The following is a 26761-nucleotide window of genomic DNA, read 5'->3' as shown; positions in this document are numbered from 1 at the left end:
ATACTTGCATGCTCTTCCTTTGCAAAGCTCCAAACTTCCGCTTGCACCCATCACTGCAACTGCAGTCGACACGTGACTGAGCCACTCTTTTGATTGCAGCTACACCAACTGTGAAACAGAACAACATGAATTAAAAAAAGCTGGCACTTTCAACTTCTCCATAATCCACTAATCACTGTACCCCACCAACAGTTGTGTTGTTGTGAGAAGTTAAATAGGGTTAAATCTCATTAATCCAATATAATTTCCCTGTCTCCCCATTCAGTCCTCTTCCAACATTCACACAATAATCTACTACATTTCCCCCCACCCACGGATCATCTAGCAAGGAATAGTGTGGGCTATTAATTGAAACTGGTATAAATCTCTTCACACCATTTCAATAAATTTTGTTTAACTCACACCAAACAAGGAATATTAAGGAATCATTATTAAAGATTACTACAACAGACTTCTGTGGACATGACAATTTACATTCTTTGTGAAGTCTGGTATATTACAACATGACTGGAGGAAACACAGCTGACAACTTAGCTAACAGATATGAGATAAAGAAAATCCGATAAACTGCTGCTGGTCGAATAACTAAGAAACATGTTTCAGCAGCCTGATTTATACACAGTTTGGATAGTTCAATAAATGATTGGTATTAGAACAGAGACAGCATGTATGGGTATATACTGCGCCATTTTAAATAATGTTCAGCGTGCAACAAACCCAGGTTTTATGCCATAGTGAATGAAACATAACCTGCAGTCTGACATTCACAGTAACTTTCAAAACATAACGAGCTTAAGGAATCAAATTAAGGTCTTCAAATACGTTCACAATATGCAGAAGTGTACTGACAATAAATAACTTGCATGCCACCACATTTGTTATATTAACTCAAAAGGTAAGAAGAGGTACTGTCTCATTGTACTCCCATTTTCTTTTCAAACATCTGACGAATGCAAAAGATCTGATCCGTAGTTGTTCTGTTACGTCGAAACCAACACTGATCACCCCCAGTAATTTCATCTATATATGGACTTAACCTCTATATTCAAAATTTGTATTTCGAGACACACTTGATGTACACAACATACACATATATAATTGCGTGGTTTCCACCGCAGACAATCACTGAACATCTCCCGTAAATTACCATAAACTTATGAAAAAGCCATGCAAGACAGTACAGCATGCGATAACACTTCTTCACATGCTTGAGTGATCTCATACACGCGAGTACCAGTCAACTTCTTACAATAATATATATACCTGCCGCATTCGTTTAAATGACTGTCTCGAAAAAAAGTATCAAATACTCTGAATATGCACACGGTTTCTATTCATAATGCCTATACGCCATTCGCGATGCACGTTTCCATTTCTGGGCGGCAGAAATTGACCACATCGATGCACCAGCCTGAAACCACGTGGGCAACAGGGACGCCGTGTCGTCATGGGTTCTTAACTGCTGCCAACGTATTTGATTAAATTCAATTGTAATGATCGAATCTGTTTTGCGATATTTTTTAATAAATTCGATCGTATTCGATTGAATTTCATCGAATTTCTTTGTTTTGGGATACTTTTTTTAATAAATTCGACCGTATTTGATTGAATTCCATCGAATTTGTTTGTATTTTCATCATAAATGACTGAAATTGATTGTAACTTTCACGAATTTCCGGAGAAATTTCAGAAAATTTTCGGAGAAATGTTGGAAAACTTTCGGAGAAATTCCGGAATACTTTCGGAGAAACTTCGGAGAACTCTCGGAGAACTCCCGGAAAACTTTCGGAGAACTCTCGGAGAACTCCCGGAAAACTTTCGGATAATTTTCGGAAAACTCTAGGGGAATTTTCGGAAAACTTCCAGAGAAATTTCGGAAATTCTCCGAAAATTTTCCGGAATCTCTCCGAAAGTTTTCCGAAAATTCTAAAAAAAATTCCTAAAATTGTCCAGAATTTCCGAAAATTTCCCAGAATTATCGAAAATTATAGAAAATTTATGAAAAACTCGGAAATCCTCGAATATGTTTTAAAATTCTCGAAAATGTTCTAAGATATCCAATATTAATGAGAATTTATGAAAAATTCTAAAACTTGTTCATATATTACACATATAAGAAACCAAATTGAATATCCTTTATACATATCCTAATAATTTTTAAGTACCTAATAAATCCCTATTGCTGTGGACATCATCAAGCGCGTACAGTGTGAACACACGGGCGGACACGTGCACATGGCTGAACTTATGTGCAACTTTTTTTTATATATGACATGTTTTTTTTTTCGGGAAACTCGAGATTACTGTTAAATTACTGATTGCTTGCATCGAACCAATTTTGCCGGTTCGTGACTTGTGCTGCATACCTCAGTACTTAAAAACTACATTTGTCATGAATTCCCTTGCTTGAAAAATTCATCAGGCAAAATAAATAACATAGCTGGAAAGACTGTAAGAGAAACAGAGATATTCTGGATGGACTAGCAACCAAACCAGTGTTTACCAAAAGTTTGCACTACAAAAACATATAAGGCATCAAGGTCAACTGCAGAAAAGAGTGTTCGACACAAATCACAAAATGACCCAACTCGTCAGCTTATGATAATCCACTTTTCCTTATCCTGAGCCAGATCAATCCAGTCCATATCGCAGATCCAGGCGTGCTGCTTAATAAATTAAACCCGGCGAAAACTTTCCCTTCAGAGCTACAGAACAGATGGAATAAGGGACGATTATGTTTGGCCTCAAAACTTCAACGTAAGAAGAATCGTATGTGCCGTAAGCACTCCTTGAAGTCAGTGTTTAAACGTACGTTAATTTGACCCACTTGTTGTCTCCATTGTTAAAAAGGGGAGACCTCACATTGTTACGCAGGAAACAAGCCCCAGTCCAAGGACAACGCACGTATCAGCAATTACGGGACCGTAACTCGAAAAGCGAGTTAGGTCACAATGCTACACACATTACCAGCGCCATAACAGCACTACTGACGCTACTGACACGCTGCTAATGACATGGCCCGAAGGGTAAAAAATCAGGCAGGTATAATTCTGTCTCTACACACTCAAGGCCAATGAAAGATCGTGCAAAACTGCGAGCACAAGGAGCGACGGCGAGAGCAACTGTACTTAGTTATCTGTTCATCCAACAGATGGTGGCTGAGTACTAAATTGTAACCCCGCGCTTGCTCTACTATTTTAGTGAAAGGGGGAGGTAGCAGTAACTTGCATCAATTCGACTATGTGGCACCATACGAATTGAAACGGGATTTCTGTGAACTGGGTTATAACTCAAGCTCTGCCAAAGTTTCGTGTCCTGCAATTATAGCAACATGTCAACGCTTTTCAGCCTAATGCGAGGAGCGTGAAAACCGGTGTAGGGTTTGGAGGGGGGGGGGCATACCAAGCTGATGCCTCAGCAATGCTCACTAGCCTGGGTGTTCATGTTCATTCCCGTCAGGTAGAAAGTTTGGATAAGTATCAAAGACAAGGGCCCTGAACTTTTCATGTTCTAATTATCCTATTAAAGAACATTTTAACATTATCTTCCAAATGGCTTCTCCTCCCATTCAGGTTTGACGGCCAACATTTTTAATGTTTTTCTGATAGCTTCCACCAATCACCCCTTCTTGATTTCATCACCATAGCAATACTTCGTCGAGAATAAGAATCAAGACGCGTCTAATTATCACGTCACGAAATGTCAGAGCGATAACCCATCCAGATAGAAGATATCTCGTCTCCCCTAGACATTAAGAAAGAAACAAAATATTTCCATGTGATTCCAATTTTCGCAAAGAGATACTGCACCATTTCCCTGAAAGTATTAACGACATGACGATGGCAGCATAAGGAAGTTCCGAAACGTCATACCACATAGGTATGTCCAGAACAGCACTTCCCAAACTGCGAAACGTGAGGGACTTCCACGGGAGAGACCACGAGAATAGCAAATTTTCACGTAAAATTTAGCTGGTAAGTAGTTTTACCTGCATTTAATTACAGATTCCGTACGCGCCCGTCAGAACTGGTAGTGTAAATATTAAAACAATTCGAGCGATTAGACTTCGCCATTTGTTGGCAGTATTCGTCGCCTATACGGAGCACGCCGAAGCGCTTTCGTTCTGAAAATATGAATTGTTTTACGAACAGTTCGGGCACGGTACTGATTGCGGGTCATTTGCACGTAAACAAAAACAGGGTTGGGGGTGCAAAGGGTTGGAGGAGGGAAGCATGAGGCTTTGGTGACAACCAAAACGGGGCGTTATGTTGAAAGGTTTGGGAACCACTGGACTAGAGTTAACGCTCTAGATTATTCAGAGGTACTGGGCTCGAATAACGGACGAGACACCGGCTATCGTGACTGAGGTTTTACGTGGTCCCTTAGGGCCTCTAGGCAAACGTCGGCATAGTGCCTCGGTTAAATCGCGATATATGAGTCGTCACATTATTCGACGGTATAGTCTCCATAGTGAAAACGTCGTGTCCCCTGTCACTGTGCTTGAGCACCGTGCCATGAAGACGTCTGGAGAAGTGGAGGAACTCTTTTAAATCTCAGCACTAGGAAAAGGTGAGTGGTAGCTTAGCACTCGGGCCACTTTACCTCAGAAGAGAGCACGTAGGGTAGACCCCAGGGCTGGTCTTGATGCGGTGGGAAAGAGAGCGATCCTGCTCTTGCCGGGTATTGAACCTGTCCAGCCTGTCCGTGGTCACTATACTGATTCAACTGCCCCAGCTTCGGGGAGGAAGGGTGTGGGTTGGATATCAGATTCTCAGAGAAGTTTCACTATTACCACATTACAGAGAGTTACGTCCCTCTGATTCAGCTGTTTTCGGAGTTACGCAGTTACGTAAATGGGCTCAACTCCAGTTTCATTTTACATCAGAGTTCCAAGCACCGAAAAATGTTCGTTAGTAGCATGCAATGCATTTAAGGCTGTTGGGTCTCGAGGGCCGATTTGGACGCTATGGCAATGAGAAAGTGTTCATTCCTGTGCCAGGATATGAACACCGGTCCTCCAGCCCGGTACGAGTTACTATACTGAGCTATCCCGGCTCCAGATTTTAGTGCCTTGCTTTAACTGCAAACAGGGTGTTGTGCCTGGGCCTGCAGAACCGGGTCCTTCTGTACCGAGCTCCGAACACGTGTACTGATTGCTGCTATACTGGCTGGCCTCTTCCTGTCGGAAAAATTATTTTGCCTTGCAGTTTGACTGATGAAAATCGCTTTAAAGCCCCAGTTTGTCACTGAAAATAAAAGTAAAAAATATTACCAAGATTCCTAATAGATTCCTAAATGTAGTCCAGCAGTCTTGGAAATTCACAGACAAAATATCAGAGGCTTGAGAAGCAAAAGTCATGAATTACTACACTCTTTTGAAATAGTCAACATAAACCCTCACATATTGTGTTTAAGTGAACATCACATGCTTGAACAGGAACTGCTGCTCCTCTCAATGAATGGACCCCATACCCAACCACTTGAGTTCAGCCAAAATCATATTTCTCCAGTTAAATATTATCCTCTGATAGACATTTCCAATCTCCTCAAGCATGCTACATACCCTGTTCATCTCATTCCCTTTCATTTGAGCACTCTAACAATAGTGGACAAACAGCAACATTTTATAAAGTTCCTCATAATGTAATTTTCCACAGTTTCTGACTTGCATTTACAAATTCACATCAGTACCCTGTTCTGAAACAGCTTCATCTCTGTGTTTCAAAGAACCATATAAAAAGGAGGTAAAAATTATACTTGTGTATATTTCAGCCTTTATACTCTGGATAGGTTATGGGAATGCAAACAATCCCCAAATTTAATCTGTTGTATTGAATATATTTTGATTTCTTATTCAGATCATCTGATTCCTGCCTTTACTTAACACATGAGGGTTAACTTCATGACAATTAGTACTTCAGAGGTCAGTTGTATCCTCCTAGTCTGGAACAATATATTTCTTTAATGCAACACACACAGAAAACCCAGTGTAGGGTCTGGAAATGTAAAAACTATATTCATGCAGAAACATACAGCTCTATTCACATTTTCCAGTTTTCTTAAGATCACTATTTATGAATTAAATATTGAGGCTGGAAGGTTATGAACTCTCTGAACTGAGACACTCTCAAGGTTTGCAAACAGTTCTCACTACCATCAATCATGATGAGGTCAAATTGTAGCCTATCCTCTCTGTCTTGCAGACACCATCAAACATCCATATTCATTAGCCCATGATTGCAAAGTACTTACATTATTCGTATAAATAATGCATCATGAAACCGCGCACATGTGACTTTGTTACAAACAGATGTGATATTCCACACCATTCCTGTGATACCCCACTCAGCTGTCTCATATTTTAGTTTGGATGTACTCAGAAACAGTCATTATTAGGCTTCATGTTCATTCTCCCTTTATGATGCCCCTGACAAACAAGTCACCAGTTATGCTTGATGATGCAGAATGTTAGACACAAGAGTTTCTTCTGTCTCTTTTCTTAAATACTCATAAATTAAAGTCAAAAGTTCAGTTCTTTATCCAAAATTTTCGAAATGGTGGATGAAGTATGGTAACTTGCGACCTTTGTTCACTTCTTCACATGCTGACATGATGCTTTTTGTAAGTGGACGAGGACCACAACTGAATACTCCAATTTTGCTTACCTGCAGAAACAAAATGTAAACATGGTAGAGTGTTGTTCTATACATAACCAGGACCCTAAGAGGAAAGTACAAGTATTCTCTTAATTCTTTCATTCATTCATTTACATTCCATGGATCTTTACATGGCTGGAAGACCAGTGGATACAGAAGCAGTCAAAGACAACAAGACAAGTCCCTTCAATTATATAAAGAAAAATTAATTATACATAATCCATCACAATTACACATGTTATCCAAGACAAGTCACAATGACTAATCATTAAACAGTTATAAAATATATATGTAAAAGCAAGCAACATACTAATATGAAACAAGACTACAATAATTAGAATTATAATCAAACATAAAAACACACTACTAGGCACCAGCGTATAACAGACTACGTTAGTTAATTGGGCCGCGCCATAGCTCAAACAGTTAGTCGCTGGTTTCCCACCGTGGCAGCCCAGGTTCGATCCCGGGTCTGGTCAAGTGGGATTTGTGGTGGACAAAGTGGCACTGGGGCAGGTTTTCTCAGAGTACTTTGGTTTCCCTGCCAATCTTCATTCCACCAATTGCTCCACAGTCACCCTCACTTATCATCTGGGGCTGGTACAGTAGGCCAGTAGTGGCTGCAGTGCAAGGGACTTAGTCCCACCCCACTAGCAATAAAAAAAATATCGTTAATTAATATTGACGTTAAAATATTCTTCCAATGAGTAAAATGAATTTAAAAGTAGAAATCTGTTTAAAGTAAATCTAAATTTTTTCGTGTCGATCAATTAATAAGAAATAATGGCTATAATACTGATGAACTATTTATGTAATCTGCAAATCCCCAAATTGGTACTTGGACTCATGTAACCCAACGTGAATAAATGGCTGTTGATGGGCATTAATACTATCACAATCAACTGATTCTATTTTTCAAATAAAGAAAACTATTGATGATTATTCTATTTTATTTACTTGCAAGACTTCATTTTTACTAATATCTTAAAAAGCAGGCTGGTCCAGACTTCAGTTTGTGAGCCATGAAGTTCTAATCTTTGGCTAACTAGCTGCTCTCTGGTTGCTACTCACTGGATGTGGGTGTTAACACAGAGCACAGAAGATATGAGCATCAGCGATCACATTTTGCAATGAACAAAACTACAACAGTATAGCTTCCATCACACAAAAGAGAAACTCTGGAAGTTCATGCATGTCATACTGAGCAGACTGAGTGACATCTGAAAGACTGCAGAGGTTGGTTGGGAGATTCACTGGGAATGGCATGCAACCACAAGTTGCTCTGAACTTCCTTTGGGTACTTGAAACTGTTTCTGTTTCTGCCATCCATCACACATGTGCCACACAGCCTTCTGCAGGTCAGATGCCATTCCCATAGCAACTCCCAGCTAGCCCCCATGATCTCTCCAATGTCGCTCAGTTCTGGTGAATGTGCAAATCCACATGTGCTCAATACGACACATACATAAGATAAATAAAACTTCTGGAATTTCTCCTTCATGCAGTCTAAACCTGACTCTGGTAGTATTACTCATTTTCGCAGTAAAAATGTTTAATTGTGGTCATTCTTCCTCTGACAACTCACAGGACCACAAAAGAAAAAATACCACAGAAATCTGAGACTGTGAAAAGAACATAGGTCCTACAACCATGACATCTGTTGCTGGACACGCACACAGGCCTCACTGTAGTTACTTACATAGCTGTGTTTCTTCTGAACAAATTTTAGGAATGATGACATGTCAGGACGACCAAAGTGATTCACAGCTTTCAGCCCAGTAAACATACTCATCTTTGACAGTCGCTGAAAGTGGTTTTCACAGATATACTGTAAGCAAAGGATACCAGTCTCACAATACACAGAAATATAAAATTACTTTGAAGCAAGTTCTGAGAATTAACCAGTACCTGCTACTTCAGCAGCACTTCTATAACTCAACCTGCTGTCATATTTGTAATAAAAATCTTCCTAATTCCACGAACAGACTTCAGTAGTGTGGCTTCACCTTTGATAATAATTCCTTTGGAAGAATCCTTGAGAAGCTAACAGTCATTCAGATAATCAAGAAATTTTATGCTGTTTGTTGAACATGAAGTTTCATGAATGTGTTCATAGGAGCCAAATTTTGTCTTTCATTTTCAAGAGCCTATTTAATAACATCCCCACAACCAAGTGTCTGTCTCAGCTGCTGTGCATGTGATACTGCTATCTCTGGGAGCATGGAAAAACTAGTAATTAATAATGGATAGACCTCATTTTCCTGATATGTCTATCTTGAAATAATATGTAAATTTCCATCTATGTACAATTACTTTAGTTTATTTCCCTGCACTGGGAACATGTGGTAGTGTAGTTGTTGAGGCACTATGCTACAAGCCGGAAGGTTTCGGGTCAAAGTTCCAATGAGGTCGATGCATTTGTCAATTGACCTAACCCTCCCAGCCGCACTATAGCCCTGGGGTTGACTCAGCCTCTAACAGAAATGAGTACCAGGAATCTTCCTGGGGGTAAAGGGCAGTTGGCACTTAAGGCTGACAACTTCACTGCCATCTGTGAGTCAATTGTCTAGAAAATGTGGGAGCCTTGATGTCTCACAACCCTATTCGGCCTCCATGGCCTGTTACAGGGATAGCTTTACCTTATTTACTTGTATTGATTAGATTGTTAAACCCTCGCATGTTTCAGTCTTGCAAGACCATCAAAGGTGTGTAACATATTAAAGGTTAACACCACATATACACGGTGCAAAATCCCAGAAGACTGCTTTCTTCATATTAAAGGTAAACATTACAATTCACATATATAAAAAAAAGTTTGAGGACCAAGTGCCTACTTTTATCTGATATGGCATGAATGGAACTGGAAACAAAAACATTTGGAGGGGGAAGGGAGCCACAGACACAAAGATGGCCCATTGCATAGCAATGATAAGGGAGAACGCAGACAGCAAAGTGATCTCATAAGCCTAAAAAATTAGAGAGAATACACAGACAGACAGCAAGGCTCCTTTTATTTTTTCAAAATAAGGAAAGTAGGCTAAAAAATAAAAGATTTAAAATACCCATTTCACATATTTCTTATAAAAGATTAAAGTCATTATTATATTAAAGTTCATACACACAAGCCATAGGTACTGCAGTTCGCCTGAATATGGCATGTCTAGAGTGCTGTGTTATATTTTGTTGGCTGATCCCATTTTTTGGATGTCAAAGAGGTGGAGTTCTGCTGTTTTGATGTGATCCTTGATAGCCAAAAATGGTCTCATGTTGGGATTTTAACAACACATAATCAGTACAAGGAAATAAATTAGACATGCTTGGACAGTAATTTGCATCTTGTTTCAAATTAATGCTAAACTTTGGATTTTATGATTATGAAGTGAAACAAGGTCAACCATTGATAACTGCTTGTATCCATAATATGACAAAGAAAACATGGAAGTCTATGTATACAAAATTGTTATGGAATTCTTACAAATTAGAATTTGTGTGATATAGAGGTAATGATTGTTTAGATTGTAGTCTCAGAGTTGTGAGACTGTGTACTGTTGTAGGTACGCTGCTTTCATCTGCAGGGTCAACCTGTAACTCAGTATCTACTCATAAGCCCATCTTGTTTCACAGCCCAGCAGACCACAATTCAAAAACACGCTCCTTTGAAAATCTCAAAATTTATTTTGAATTGAATTGAATTGAATTTATTTACATTCTATAAATCCTAAGCAGGTTAGTACCTTTGGATACAGAACAAGTCAAAAGGTTACATACATAAGTACAGGCAATTTTAGCTTAAAAATTAATATAACTTAATTTTACATCATTCTCTATTTACATTGAAGTATTCATCTAAAGAGTAGAAGGAATGAGCATGTAGATAATTCTTTAACTCTGATTTAAACTTTTTAGTATCATTGCCCAAGTTTTTAATACTTTGTGGCAGATTGTTGAACACTTTTATGCCAGTAAAGTAGACTCCTTTTTGATATACTGATAAAGTTGATGAGGGTAGGTGGAAGTTATATTTTTGTCTAGTATTCATGTTATAGACATCAGAATTTAATTTGAATTTATCTTTGTTGTAAACAACAAATAAGAGAAGCGATAATATGTATTGCGATTGAAGAGGTAGAATTTTTAATTTCTTAAATAATTCTCTACATGAATCTCTACTTCTACATCCTGTAATGATTCTAATTATATTCTTTTGTATTTTAAAAATTATTACACTATGTGAAGAGTTCCCCCAAAATATTAATCCATAGTTCATAATAGAATGAAAGTAGGCATGGTAAACCATCTTCAATGTTTCCTGTGACATAAAAGGCTTAATTGATCTCATCGCATAGCAAGCTGCATTTAATTTAGGTATAATTTGTTCAATATGTATTTTCCAAGACAGTGTACTGTCTACATGTATTCCAAGGAATTTTGTATCAAGTACTTTACAGATTAATTTGTTGGCATAACTGATGTCCAGATCAATTTGGTGGTTGTTTTTAGTTGTGAATGATATGTAATGGGTTTTATCAAAATTTAATGAGAGTAAATTGGCTTCGAACCATCTGTTTAAGGCTTCAAATACAATATTTATGTCATTTTTAAAGTTGTCAAATTATAAGAACATAGATATTAATTATGGTGAATTATATTGATGTACTGTTTGAAACTGATTATGTTAAATTAGGAGAGTGTCTTCCTCCTTAAGGGTCCAGCAGATGACAGAATATCTTCAAATTACAGGACTCAGAGATAATTAATTTACAACTTACCAGCATTGTTGTTCGAAGATCAAATTTATGGAAAAACTGAGTAATAAAAATGTGGATCTCGAGTACATTAGTAACATCTTTCTTCTCAACATCCCTCAGAACTTCAATAAACCACTCAAAGTGGCGATGTGATGGGCAAATCCACAGGAAGTACACCTGGAATTTCATTCTTGAGGTAGCTGACATAGCAAAATATGGCAGATTTTAAAGCAAGATCAGTAACCTCTGAAGTGTTGAAACATGTTTAAACATTGAAGAAAGTCGTCTTCTGGGTTTAGGCACCGGTGCCTAAACCCAGAAGACGACTTTCTTCATTGTCATCACCGTGAAAACCTCAAAACTTTCATGTTTAAACATTGTTTATCAGGAAGAATCACAAAGCAGCATGGAAATTTAGTGGGGGTGTTCTCTGAACCATTAGGGGTCACTACTATAATAAAACATGTTCTTCATTATCAAGGTGACTTTGATTGTTCAAGGACCATCTCTGCATCCAGCAATCTTTTCAATTTTATAAATAACATATTTTACAACAGAAAACCATTTCAATGGATCCACAGAGTAATAATTTACGACCCAGCTATGTACTGCCTAAATGTTATGCATGCCATTGATTATTTGCTTATCGTAAAGCAATAAAGTGTTACATACCTTCTTGCAGGCAACACCCGAGTATCTATTGGTTGAGGTTCCGAAGACCAAATCATTCAAGATGGAAGCATAGGGTGTGACACCGATACCACCACCAACCATCACTGCCACTTCAAATTTATACCAGTCTTGATTACCTCCTCCAAATGGCCCTTCCAAGCGTATCTGCAAAAATAAAATCAATGATGGTAGTGTCATCATCATCACTGGCAAAACACCCCTTATTGAGCCACAGCCTTCCTTAGAAGATTCTGCCAGACTTTATTCTGTCATGAATTAAGCCATCTGGTTTTCAATTCTTTGGACTTCACAGCAGTGATTCTTCTCAGAGCAAGGTCATCAGCCTTACATCCAACACCCAACCTGAAGACCAAGTCTCTGTATTTATGTCCCTCAGTAACATGGTGGGGAGCCGGGACAGCGTAGTTGGTATAGCAACTTGCTAGGCTGGGAGACTGAAGGGTCGGAGTTCAAGTCCTGGTAGGGTCAAGAATTTTCTCTTCTCCATGTTGTCCAGACTGGCTCTGAGGTTCACCCAACCTCCTATCCAATGGTTACCAGGGGCTCTTTCCCCGGGGGTAAAGCGGTTGGGGCGTGAAGCTGACCACTCACCTCTAGCTAATGCCGAGGTCATGAAAATGTGGATCTATACATCCACTCCACCATACGCCTTCATGGTGTAGTGCTTATTTACTTAAGCACAGGGACAACTTTACTTCACTTTTTACTTTAGTCACAGGGTGGCCCAGTTATAGCCCCCAGGCACCAGATTCCCTTTTCATCAGACTCACAGGGCTACAGTGGAGGTATTCTAACCTGTCTCAACACAGGACAAGTGTAATGATACTCGTATACAGAATACCAAACTACACTGCATCACATCCTATAAGATTGTAATCTCATTGCTCACCACCAGTGAGGGCCTAAAATCTCAAATTTGGCAACTGTCTGTACAATTTTCATCTCTCAAAAGAAGGTTGGTGACATCAGCAAGAGCTTGTTAACTGGTTCACCCTGTTCCTTGTCCAAATCCTGAAGATCAAAATGTATTTTGTGTGCCTGTAAGTAAAGCACTGGCTCTTGCTTTGAGCCATATTAAAAGTGTTTTAAAACAAAGTGTCAGAAAATACAAGTATTTGGCCCAAAGGAGGAGGTGAGTGGAGAAATGAGGATATCACAAAATCAATTATGTTGCTTATACAAGTCTCCTCATATTGCTAGTACAGTGAAATCAAACAGGTTAAGATGGACAGTGTATGTAGCTAAGATGAGGAGGCTAGATACACATACAGCACATTGGTGGAAACACCTCTTGGATGACAACGAAGGATATAGAATAACAGTGGAGAATGTTCCTTTAGAAATATGCTGTGTGTCTTAGCATTGTGTCCTGCAGCAGGCTTCAGGTTCTGCCTTCATAAGCATGACATTAACCCTTTCATTGCTACTAAAGAGAAGTGTGATTTGTCTGGTTACTCAGGTCTTGGAGAAAACAAGGGCAGCAATTTAATGCAGGTGAAGTGGTTATTACATATGATTTCAGTATTTTCTGTAGTAATATTTTTTGTTCAAAAACATGTTGAAAAGGTTTTTGGCCATGTGGAAATTTTTGAAAATTTGGAAAATCGAAAAAATAGGATGATGCTCATATATATATATATATATATATATAATGGCTGAAGAGAACTTATAGCAAGGAGCAGATGGAAAAATATACATTCTGACATTAACTACTCTTCAAATGACAAATTTACTGAAATTATGTTAAGAGCAAATAATTATCTTTACTCTCTAAATTCAGAAGCAAACATGACCTGCACATCATAATATAATGATTTACAGTGAAACTCATGCGGTAAATAAATAATTATGAGACCAGAAGTTATGATTTGTGAGGAAAATTGATTTACCATTTTGACATATAATTCCAAGTTTTATTATAAACTTGGAATTATATGTCAAAACTGCAGACATATTTGCCTACTCATGCAATTTCATAAAACAACTTACTTTGGGATGATCTTCTTCAGGGTTATAATTACAAGGATCAAAGTAGTTGCGAAGTTTCCATGTCCAAGGGCCCTGTGCCTTGATGTGGCATGACAGGAAGTTTTCATGCGGTGCTGATGTTAGCGTAAACGAATGAAACTCTTCAGTCCGAAATGCAGTGCATGCAAGACGGACCCATTGTCCAGACAGGTACTTAAAATTGGGGGGGCGGTAGAACTTGATCTTTATCACATCTGATGGCAGTAGCTCTGTTTCGACAATATCCAGAGCCATGTATTTTGTACGAAGACTCACTACCTGAAAACACATAAAATACTTGAAAAATATATACAGTAAAGAAAATGGAAATTATGGATGGCTTGTAACAAAAGGTTGATCTTGAATCATTAGGCAGCCATACACAGAACTTTTCTAATAGTTCTCAGCCATCACAGACTCAATCTGTGGAGACAGCTCTGTGTGTGCATGCAGGTGCTGCATCAATCTATATCCATTTGAACTGCGGTTCCCAACTCTTGCTCTCCATACATGCACATGGCTTTAAAAATGGGTGACAACCATAGTTCTTTCTTGAAGTGAGATTATTTTGAGCCATTCAGAACTACTTTTATGGCTCCTTTATTTCTCTGGGTTTGGTCAATTTCATCTTGGCAATCCATCCATTCTCTGTGACGTTCTGGACCATTGCCTCCCCTTTCCTCCTCTGTCACTATTCCCGTCAGGCCCAGGTATTTCCTGTCTGCCCGTCTGTTGGCCTGCTTATCCTCAACCCACTGTGCTAATGTTAGTGCTATACTGTGCCATGCAAATTTGAAAATTACTTTAATTTGTTTCATTCTGGTCCGTCACACTAATAACATGAAAAAGTTAAATATTTCAACTTTTAGAACATGTACAGTAATAGTGGCTTCAAAATGAATTGATGTCAAGGTGTCCCTCTGAAGATGGTCTCTGAAGACCAAAACATGTAAGGGCATGAATAATTGAAATAAGAAACAAACCTTAACGAGTCGCACTGGACAGGAATATTTAACTTTTCCATTGAAAATTACATTTCAGTGCTGCCTGTTGGGCTGTCCAGGCAAGCAGCCCTCATCACATACATGATGCTGCAGCCGAATATTGAGTAATGTAATGCTGTTACAGCGTGTGATGAGGTATTTGATTTGTGTTCTGTATTTGTATGGCAAGTACGGCATGTTGCTACTTGCGAATGCAGGATTGTTGAGGGGATAATCAAAAGTGGAAGCACAATAGACCACCGTAGGTCGCAGTGCATGGGCCAAGAAGGCCCACCCCTCATACATTCATTCATTCATTCATTGGTGCTCCTACTTTCACTGATAGCAGAGAGTAGTTCTTGTGAAGCAATGGCATCATTGTCTCAAAGCCCTTTCCGGCTGAGTTCTGGTAGATATTTGATCTCCATCTGTTTGCCTGTTTTGGTAGCACCTGCCTAGTGCAATTTTGACTGTTCATTCATTCTGTGTTTTGCTGTAATCTGTGCTTGCACAACATACCACTAGCCCGATATATTCCTTGTCTAAACAGTACGCAGAGCAATTGGCAGCTCAGCTAAGTATGTCTGTAAAGGAATGCTCCATGACCTCAGAAGACATTTAAAGGAAAAAGGGGACCACCATGAAAGGTGTCCGTCTTCTCAGCGTAGAGACAAGCAGACCTTGGGTACTTGTTCTGATACCAAGTCTAATTATTATATTAATGTTCAAGATAATTCACATTTATATAATATCCACGTTAAACTTATTTCTGATTTCATTAAGAACATCTTCTTGTGGACTAATACTGATCCAGAGAAAATGTTGAAATTGTTGATCTGTGTGAAAAAGATTCATAATTTTGGCCTTGTTTCTGACTCTGTATTGATCAGCAGGCTGCTAGGCCATGTTACACGAATTCTGGGAGCTCATTTGGTTAGTAGTCCAAAACTGGAGATTGGTTTGCTCAGAATTCATTTCCAAATTCCTTCCTCCTGGATTAAAGAAAGATTTCTAGTGTCTTGTATCACTGGCCATTTCCAGGCTCCTAACAAAGACCTTAATGACTATCTTATGTCAGTGGTAGTTGTGGCAGATATATTGAGTTATAAAGGCCACAATAATATACTCAACAATATACACCCGCACATTAGGGCACATTTTCTGTTTTCATCTAAGACTTTCTCTGTATGAGAGTTCTTCCTGTTTGCCACTAAGGTAGCCTAAGCTGCAGATATGCAACATCAACAGAGAATGTTGAATCATTCCTTCCTTCTTTGCCTTTAAACCTATGAATGTAATAAAAGTTCCAGAAACTCAGTTTCCATAGATCTTATTCTGATGCATTTCTTTGTCTTAACAGTGCCTTAAGCCACAATGTCTACCCTTCTCAGAGGGTACAGTCAGCTGAATCCACTAAACTTAAGAGTTAGTGGAGAGATTACCTAATTTCCCACTCCTCCCGAGAAAAACTGGGCACTGTTAAGGGTATGGCTTGTTTTTTTAACTATCTGATGAAAATCTAGTGGGTTCATGCCCTCATCACTGCTGTCCCCTCAGGTTTCAAATTCTGATGGACTCACTTCAGGATGCACACACAAATGCGCATTTTCTTTCTCTGTTCCCCTTATTATCAAATCTTTTCAATAGCTAGGTTGCCAACAGGAATCAGTGTGGGCTCTCAAGTTCTGTGCTGAGCAGTTCATGCTTTGTTCCGGGACAACCTGACAGTCCGTATGAGGAGCACTGTGACTGTCGGCATGAAGTTTTCACCTGGATACAAACACTGGCTTCACTCTGAATCTAGAGAAGATTACATTGGTCCAGAGGGAAATCAAACTTCTGGGCACTCCTCATCAGCCCAAGGCGCAAGGGTCTTGTCAGACAAGATTATAATAGCTATTCATAATTTCTGAACCTATTGAAGAGGTGCAGGCAGTACAACGGTTCTTGGGGATGAATGGCTCTTACTGCCATAGTTTTCCCAAATGGCTCAGCCTCTCCCCATGCTCAAACCATAAAGGAGCAAAAGGGTGGCTAATACTTTCAATTCTTTCTTTTCCTAAAAGCTGTATGCTTAGTTTTTCTTTTCTTATGTGTATTCATTAATGAGATAGTAATATACGCCACAGTACAACAAAATCTTATGCTTTTATTACACAAAAATATGGCTTCCATGATGATAAAAAAATTGAGAATCAGGTTTCTGCTCAAGACAAAAGACTTTGGTCTTGACCAAATCCATTGCCTTCTCAACAGTTGCTACTTCACTTATTGAAAGGTGCAAATAGCAGGAACATCATGCAGACCTATTTTTAAAGAATTAAAGAATTTAACTGTTACATCTTCGTATATCTTTGATGTGTTGTGCTATTTTCAGAAATATAATTTATGAGAAATTCAGTTTTATATGAATATAATACCAGAAGGAAAGATAATTTTCATGCAGCAAATTGTAATATATCAGCTTTTAAGAAAAGTGTTATCAATATGGGTATTAAATTGTATAACAGACTGCCTTTGGAATTAAGGAAATCAGATGGATGTAAAGACTTTAAACATGAGTTAAATTATTTTTACTAGATCATCCATTCTATACATTGTATGAGTTCCTCTTAGAGAAAAAGTAAGCATAGCAAAACCTCTATTCAGCAATTGAAATAGATAACAAATGGATGCTTTTAGTATCTTAATGTGATTGGTGACTCACTTGGTCATATGTAGGACTCTTGATTTACTGTAATACTCTTAAAATTCTCTCAATAAACTTATAAGGTTAACTGGCATTTTGATTTACGTATGTATCTAATTTGGTCATTTATCTGGTTTTGATGGTGTGTGTTACCTTTTTATTACAGGTTATCCATGTCAAGAGTAATAAACCAGATAAATGACCAAATTAGATACATACGTAAATCAAAATGCCAGTTAACCTTATAAGTTTATTGAGAGAATTTTAAGAGTATTACAGTAAATCAAGAGTCCTACATATGACCAAGTGAGTCACCAATCACATTAAGATACTAAAAGCATCCATTTGTTATCTATTTCAATTGCTGAATAGAGGTTTTGCTATGCTTACTTTTTAGAATTTGTCAACAATAAATAATTATTTATTGTTGACAAATTCTAACCCCTTAGGCATTTGAGCAAAAGGATTTCAATAATGATGTACTTAATGATGTGACTTGTTCAAGTGTTACTCTTGTAGCAATTGTGAATGCCAAATAAGAAACTAAGACAAGGTATGAACTGCAATGTATCAAATCCAGGGTCTTACATCTGGCTCCTAGATATGTATTTATGGCTGGCTGCTTATGGTAGACATTAACCCCATACTTCTCTGAAATGGTACAGAACTGTGCATATAGCCTGACTCTGCCTGCATCCTCAGTTTATTAGGCCTCTCAACTGAAATGCTCCAAAGTATATAAGCAATGAAAGGAATGTTTAATTCTGCTGTGCTGAATGTATCAGAGGAATAATGGTAATTAATTAATTACCTAATTTATTCATATTAACTTAAATAATTAAACATTACATTATTCTTTTGAATTCATTTGTCCCCATTCTTAATTTAATTTTTCTTTTTTTGAAACCCCTATCTTCCTGCTATTCTTGCTTCCATATAAGATGAAGTATAGGATGGAGGCTACTGCCTTCACCTGCTAAGGCACAGAAGCTCTTACCTTATCCAGAGTGTATACAACACCAGGGCCAATGAAGAAAACCCAGAACCGAGGTGCTCCAGTAAGCCTTGCAAGTCCATGAACAAGACATAAAATATACAGGACTACATACAGACTATGGGTTGACCAGAAGAACTTGTATGCCTTCTTGCGGATGATAGGGTGAGCAAATACAAAGATTATTATCATCACCACAAAGAGCAACACGCCTGTCAGCCCTGAAAGGCAGAAACAACATCAGGTACCATCCAAGAACAATGCTCATTCAGAATATTTGAGCTATGCACTACTTACTGCTACACTGCAAATACAGCCAAGACTGAGGAAAATACAAGAGGTATAAATTCCAGAATCAAACAGAAATGAATATACGTAGACAAGTCGATAAGTAAGTTACAAATGGATATAGAACTTAAACAAATAAGAGTACTGATTTGAAAAATGCTTTTATTTCTCAACATAAAATCCCTGTACATTGAGGCACTTGTGCCAATGTTTCACAAGCCACTGAAAACCAGCAGCATAAAATTCTTCGGGCTGCTGTCGGAACCAGGCGGTGACTTCAGTTTCTACAGCTTCATCGTCAGGAAAATGTTCAGCCGAAAGATGGTGTTTAAGAGGGCCGAACAAATGGAAGTTGCTTGGAGCCACGGAGATTGCCACAGAGGCAAATGTGCAACGGGTTGCAGACACAAGGGTAACTACAGACACTATAGCCACTGCTATTGGTTGTTCTCACGGCATGGCCTACCTCATAATGCATGACAGGTTAGGTTCCCACACAGTCTGTGCACGATGGGTGCCACGCATGCTGACCCCACAACGCAAAATGCAAAGAATGGGTCTGGCATTACAGCATCTCAATCGCTACCACGATGAAGGACACAATATGCTAGTCCAAATTGTCACAGGTGATGAGTCTTGGGTTCACCATTACCAGCCCGAGACAAAGCATGCGTCACTGCAGTGCAAACATCCTGCGTTGCCTGCCAAAAACAAGTTTAAGGCAACACCGCCTGGTTCCGACAGCAGCCCAAAGAATTTTATGCTGCTGGTTTTCAGTGGCTTGTGAAACAATGGGACAAGTGCCTCAATGTACAGGGAGATTATGTTGAGAAATAAAAGCATTTTTCAAATCAGTACTCTTATTTGTTTAAGTTCTATATCCATTTGTAACTTACTTATCGACTTGTCCTCATAGCAGTTCCTTCAAATTTGTACTATGCATGATCTGTGGAAGTGCTCTAGCAATTAGGCAAGCTATGATTGACACAACAAAGTATACTAATGACAGCTGAGCTGATTGCAATTGCTGTGTACAGTAAATACTGCTGTAACAGTGGGACCAACCTGTAATCGTTTGAAAGAGCCAGAAAGTGATGCCAGGCTTATAGTCAGATGGAAAATGAACTTCGCTTGTGAGGCAGCGTAAATGTTCCACGGGCTGCGTTGAGACATGATAGAAGTTTACAATGTGGCCAACTGTGTGGAGCAGTGAAAAGAAGAGCGCTGTACATGCAGCAATCTTGTGGAACTGAAAAATATAAAAAGTCACAGTTCACCTTTCTTCTAAATGGGTGTGGGACAGGACATCATTTGAATGAGGACAAATTCTTCTGGCATTGCAAAACAATGTAAAACTCCTTAATTCAGAAGAGCACTTCACATAAAACTACTCTTTGATAAGTTCATTGGAACTAGATTTGATGTTTCTTTATATAAGTTTTTCCTTCACTTACCACTTAATTTCAGTTATTGGAAGTGAATAATCTCAAGAGCTAAATTTCCTCCACTGAAGATTTCCTCAGTTTAGTGTTTGAACCCACTGCTTCCCGAAGCAATTTTTAAGGTAGGTTTCATTGTTGTCAGGCATAGCTACATTTTGTAACTTACCTTTTGTTACATATAGATAAAAAAAAGTAAAGCTATCCCTGTAACAGGCCATGGAGGCCCATAGGGTTGTGAGACGTTGAGGCTCCCACATTTTCTAGAAAATCGGCTCATAGATGGCGGCAAGGTTCTCAGTCCTATGCGCCAGCTGCCCTTTACCCCCAAGAATATCCCTGGTACTCATTTCTGTTAGAGGCTGAGTCAACCCCAGGGCCCATACTGCGGCTGGAAGCATGAGGTCAAGTGAAAAAAATCTTGTACCTGCGACCTTCCGGCTTGTACCATAGTGTCTCAACCAACTACGCTACTGCGTGCCCCCATTACATGTAGTATCATTGTTTATTTAGTAAAATTATTCTGAAATTTGATATACTGGTGGCATTCTGGTCGTGGAACACCTGAAGAAGTCAGCCTGTTTGCAACAGGTAAAGCAGTATGAAGGAAATGCAGCAATACAGAGCACATATTTTCTAATACATCAGTGACCTTGACTACACTGCCTCAGAAAGCAACTGATTGTGTTGGTCAGTGACTACACAACCTAATGCACTGCCACATTTCAAAAGCATCTGAGCCCACAGTGTGCCTACCATTCTTTTCCTGAACAAACACCTATGCCGTTTTATTTACAATGATAGTCTACATAAATTAATAAAATGTAATCAATACTGTTACAACCATCTGGTTATTTTGAGGCCCATGTGAAAGGATTTACAATGTTCACATTCACTGGACACTGACTTATGGATAAAATCTTATATACTGAACATGAATGCAATCTGTCCAATTACAAAGGGCAGAGAGAGACAGACAGCATTCCAACCACATTTCATACTCACGGGTGCCGAAAATGTGTTAATCTGTCAAAATCTTAGGATAAAGTTTCATATTCAGAAGGCTGGAAATATGTAAACCCATGACAACCTTACTCAACATACAAGTAAAGGTCAGTCAAATTATTGTGGTGGTGATAATGGTGATGATGATGATGATGATGATGATAATGTGATGTCATCACTATGAGAACTTCATTCATATCTATCTTATCATGCAATTCGGTACAGCTGTACTCATGCTTTAAGTGTACCTGTATATGCGAATCCAGAGGTATGTATTGCTGAACTGAAAACTCCTTGAGCTTAGTGAGCAAGTTACGAGACATCGTGAGAAGTAGCAGACAGTAGCAGAAGGAGAGCGAAGCAGCCGAGCCTCGTGTGATAGCAATTCCCACGCCCATGATGTGCCTCAGATCTGTGTGCTCAGCCATGAACGAGTAATCTGAAATTAAATGTTCACATCATCAGTGCAAACAGATATGAAAACATAGCACACTCCTGATTATTTATTTTCTTTGCCTTTCCTTTTTATGTAGGATGGTTGGTGATGAAAACCTGTGCGTGTGGGTGGGGCACACAGAATGCATAGGATAAGGGAAGCATTTTCATTCAGAAAACCTGAACAGAAGGGACCATTTGCAAGAACTGAAGATGAGCATGATTACAACAGAAAATTATCTAAAGAATTAATTTTGAAGATATGGATAACATTCATATGTCTCAGGACAAGATCCACTAACAGGCTCTTGTGGAAAAAGCAAAAAATCCTCAAGTTTCACACAAGAAACTTGAGTACCTGAGCAAATATAACTTCTGAAGGACTGCGCTCAGCAGTTAGTTACAGTGGTGACTAACCATCTGAAGATGTGAGTAACAAATGCTGTACCTGACAACAGCCACAAATTTCTGATCGTGTGTTGCCTTTTGCAGTGCCCACACATACAACATGTTTCCTCAAGCTGTGGGGTCAGAGTTTCCTCTGAGGAGGTGCCCCAGTTCTCAAAATCATTTGAAGTACAGCTGTATTCATGCACAATTTTAGCAACTGAAGACATTTTGATATAAAAGTACTTTCAAAAAACACGTCACAAATTTTCTGTAACTGTAAAGGAACATTTTGTAAATGCCTTACTCTGTGTGTATAGAGGCTGATGCTACCATGGTAGAGACCAGCTGATCAGCAGAGCTGGAGGGTCATGTAAATTTATGTATTATTTTACAAAAGGGTGTGTAATAAGGTGCTTGACCAGCAAGCAATATTTTCCTCTTAGTTCTTAAATAATTTAAAAAAATAAAATAACACATAAATATGTGTGAATTACTGAAGCCTACAGAGTTATATATTGTATATAGGGTTCATACTATGCTACACGTGTTTAACCCTGCGACTGCCAAGCCCCACCAAAGAACTATCTGCTGGCAATGACAAGGCTGTTTGGCAGTACATGCCACATAAGTATGCTAAACTGGTCTAATTGTCTCATATGGCTCAGATAACTGACCAAAGTATAAAAAGGGATTACACCCTGCAGCATGTGCCTAATCCTATCAGATCACGGTATCACAGAGTTTAAAAACCCTGAGACACAGAGTAACGAAACCGTACTTACGTATGAATCGCTCAACAAACAGTGCGATGGTGATAACATAAAAAACAAACAGATAGAATATGTTTTGGCGATTCTCCTCCAGGAATGTGGTGATGCAGTCCCACTTTCTCAGCAGCCAGTGGCGAGCTCCATCTTGTGCTGGTTCAATATGAAAGCTTGTCATTCTGGAACAGCCAATAAATGTTACTGTTTACACATTCTCCATACTGCGAAGTTGGTTATATCCAGCATGCTCTTTCCTTCAGAGAAACTTGGATTAAATAAGGTGTGGGCTGTCCATATTAAGGATATATATGAGATGCTTAAAAATGATACAAACTGTATAAAAATTGTATAGCTCGTTCATTCTTTTATTCTGAAATCCCTAGAAAAGTTTGGACTCAATTCACTTCAATTTTCACTAAATTTACACATGATCTTATGGAAGTTGATCACCTCATATATTATAGTAAATGAAAACATGTAAAAAACAGTACCGTGATTTTCAAAACTTTTGCACTTATAATTTCAGCCTTTAGGAATAATGTTGCAAAATTACATTTACATTCACTACACTGTTCAGGAGAAATTAATAATAATGTATTGAAACTCGAATTCACTTTTACTCGACTTGCAAGCTATTCACTGTAGAAATGTGGCAACATTGGAAACAGAGTAGTGTCATAGAAACTATAGCAAGTTTCTATAAGATGTGCACTATAACCAAGATGTCACTATCCATCTTTCCAACGACAAGTTGCTTTTGGCATCTTGATGCATGAAAGACACAATGTAACATAGAGAAGTGTAGCTATGATTAACCTGCAAATGTACAATGGGTCAACTAAGGCTTCAGTTGGGATGTTGGTCTGCTCATGTGGGACCACTGAACTGTGCAAAGCAGCCAGCTTGTAGAAAACTACAGTGTTGTCAAGTTCAATTCTTCTCAAAGTGTATTTCAATAATCCACATGAATAAAATTAAATTCATAGTTTTCATAAATATAATAAATAAATAACAACAATTTAATTTAAATTTCACAACTTCTTTTGTCAGGTTCAATTCAGAGAGTGAGCATTCTATAAACGATTAATTATAATGACAAATGTTAAAAATGTAGCCAAAAAGTGATAAAAAATAAATACTCTCACAATAAAATTTAGGACTTTCAACTGTCACTTATATTGGCATCTGACTTTATTTAAGACCTGCAAAGTGCAGGTATTTATTTGTTAAACTGGAATTTAAGCAACTTCTAAGCTTGTATCTCCTATACATCCTTAAAGGTTTGTCAGCCACCAACTTAATTTTGATTCTTCAGGTTCAACACTACCTTCATTTTGTGTCAAAATCAAAAACAAATTCCTGAGAAGTTTCTTACTGTACAAGAAACATAAAATGGTTCACAGCATAAAACACTTCAGTACACAATCCATATAAACTATTTACAGTTTTCCTTGAATTTAATTAAACATACAATACACTGAGAATGTTCCAGATAACGGTTACTCACTTCCTGTAAAATAAAGTCTGTTATATTTCTGATTTCAGCTTCTTTTACACTGGAAATTGTAGTGCACCAACACTGACAATGAAGATTTCAGTGTAGACTACCTATCCCCAATTAACTCAAAATGCACTAAGTTACATGGGAGCTGATACATTAGAGCAGAGAGATATATGGAGAGACATCATCTCTAAAGCATGTCTCCTTCATTAAAACAGCATATAGGATTTATAGCAGAAGAACCAAATTCTGCATTATAATGTCTACTTTTCATATTTGGTTTAATTCTTAGGATGAGAAATTTGAATGTTTTGAAAGTGAGTGATACTGTGTCTTCAATAAACGGCTACATGAACTGAATGAAACCACTGCTTCAGTAGACATTGTGCAATAAAATTGCAGCTGAGCTGTGTGACACTATTCATCCCATTTGCATCATTTCCCTTGCGAATAGAACTGTGAGCATCGCACCTGGCCACATTTGTAGATGTGTCTAGGAAGTTCTGTTTGGCACCCTTACAGTCAAGGCCAATTGCCACAAAATCACCCTTGTACTCTTTCATCATAAGCTTGAAGTCACTGTAGGTGAGAAAGTCCTTCTGCTGCAAGCCAGCATCTTGGAACATGCCCTCTATTAGGTCAGTGACATGATCATCTGACAGGCTGGTAGTTCTTGCAATTTCCACTAGTGAACGCAACATCTCAGAAAGTTCACCCTTGTCAATAACACCATTGCGGTCATTGTCACACATATCAAATATTATTCGCAGTTTGTCTTCTGTTTTTCCTCGGGAAAAGAGCACAACTGTATCTAAGAATTCCTGCAATAAAATAAAAATATTATCATTTATGAGTGCATGTCTGTGTGTGTGTAATCTGATAGCTTAACAGTCACACTATAGACAGCTGCATTTGACTTTCCATTATAAAGTATAACCTGTCATAATCTGTATGTATTAATAGTCTTCAAGTGCATACAATCCCATCTACCACTTCTACACTACACATTTCGGCAGTATGCTGCCATCTTCAGGTGTATCGATCCATCAACTATTTCACTGCTTGTTAAATGATATAAACTCCGTCCCAAGTGTCCTTGATCTTGCTCTCCTTTACACTATATGTTTCGGCCTCAAACAGCCATCATCAGGTGTGTACACTCACGTTGCTGTTACACTGCACTTAGTTTAAAATTTAACATTTAAAAACACATTGTTCCTTTCGTTGTTATTATCAACATCTACTTCGTTGATATCTGTCCGGTTTATAGATTATTTTTGTTACACACATTAATTTTGATTTCCCTGAATTAGCACTATAAAATCTTTAGTTCTAATTTTAAAATCATTTAAAATTTTTCTCTAAATTTTAAAATTTAAAATTTCAGGGTTACTCGCCCTATGTCTACAGTGCTGCAGCGGCTAGTTCTTGTACGCAGCGCTGTACAGGTGTTATTCTGTGTAGTCTCCCTGTGTGCGTGCCGCTGCCACACGTAGTAAAGAATAGCAGTGGCACGCACACAGGGAGACTACACAGAATAACACCTGTACAGCGCTGCGTACAAGAACTAGCCGCTGCAGCACTGTAGACATAGGGCGAGTAACCCTGAAATTTTAAATTTTAAAATTTAGAGAAAAATTTTAAATGATTTTAAAATTAGAACTAAAGATTATATAGTGCTAATTCAGGGAAATCAAAATTAATGTGTGTAACAAAAATAATCTATAAACCAGACAGATATCAACGAAGTAGATGTTGATAATAACAACAAAAGGAACAATGTGTTTTTAAATGTTAAATTTTAAACTAAGTGCAGTGTAACAGTAACGTGAGTGTACACACCTGATGATGGCCGTTTGAGGCCGCAACATGTAGTGTAAAGGAGAGCAAGATCAAGGACATATAATATATTGTTTGCACTTGGGATGGAGTTTATATCATTTAACGTATAGAGTGCAACAGGATGCTTAAATATAATATTCACTGCTTGCCTTTATATGTCCATTTATAAATAATATTAAATTTGTATACATCCTTATATAATAATAAAGTTTATGTATTTAAAACTTGTTAAAACCTATTATCTCATACGTCATATTTTAAATTCATGTGTATTATTGATCATCCACATGGGAGTCGTTCTTCTTATGTTTCTAATGTTGTGTG

The 26761-nt window shown here is 38.2% G+C and overlaps 1 protein-coding gene across 3 annotated transcripts in view; it reads right to left on the bottom strand.

Annotated features, from left to right (window-relative positions):
* Positions 1–6246: 6246 nt before the first annotated feature.
* Positions 6247–26761, bottom strand: part of LOC111862142 (dual oxidase) — a 73071-nt gene continuing 52556 nt past the window's right edge. For all 3 annotated transcript variants that reach the window (XM_023847316.2, XM_033750574.1, XM_033750573.1), the window contains exons 13-22: positions 25067–25416; positions 23110–23273; positions 21751–21941; positions 20124–20307; positions 18774–18991; positions 14087–14383; positions 12077–12241; positions 11426–11581; positions 8356–8484; positions 6247–6665 (exon numbers count right to left, since the gene is read on the bottom strand). In XM_023847316.2, coding sequence (XP_023703084.1) covers positions 6537–6665; positions 8356–8484; positions 11426–11581; positions 12077–12241; positions 14087–14383; positions 18774–18991; positions 20124–20307; positions 21751–21941; positions 23110–23273; positions 25067–25416 — 1983 coding nt within the window. In that variant the 3' untranslated portion in view covers positions 6247–6536. The remainder of the gene's footprint in view (positions 6666–8355; positions 8485–11425; positions 11582–12076; positions 12242–14086; positions 14384–18773; positions 18992–20123; positions 20308–21750; positions 21942–23109; positions 23274–25066; positions 25417–26761) is intronic.

This window comes from Cryptotermes secundus, unplaced genomic scaffold, assembly GCF_002891405.2.
Source record: "Cryptotermes secundus unplaced genomic scaffold, Csec_1.0 scaffold770, whole genome shotgun sequence".
Lineage (NCBI taxonomy): Eukaryota > Metazoa > Arthropoda > Insecta > Blattodea > Kalotermitidae > Cryptotermes > Cryptotermes secundus.
This window is presented reverse-complemented; position numbering and strand designations above follow the sequence as displayed.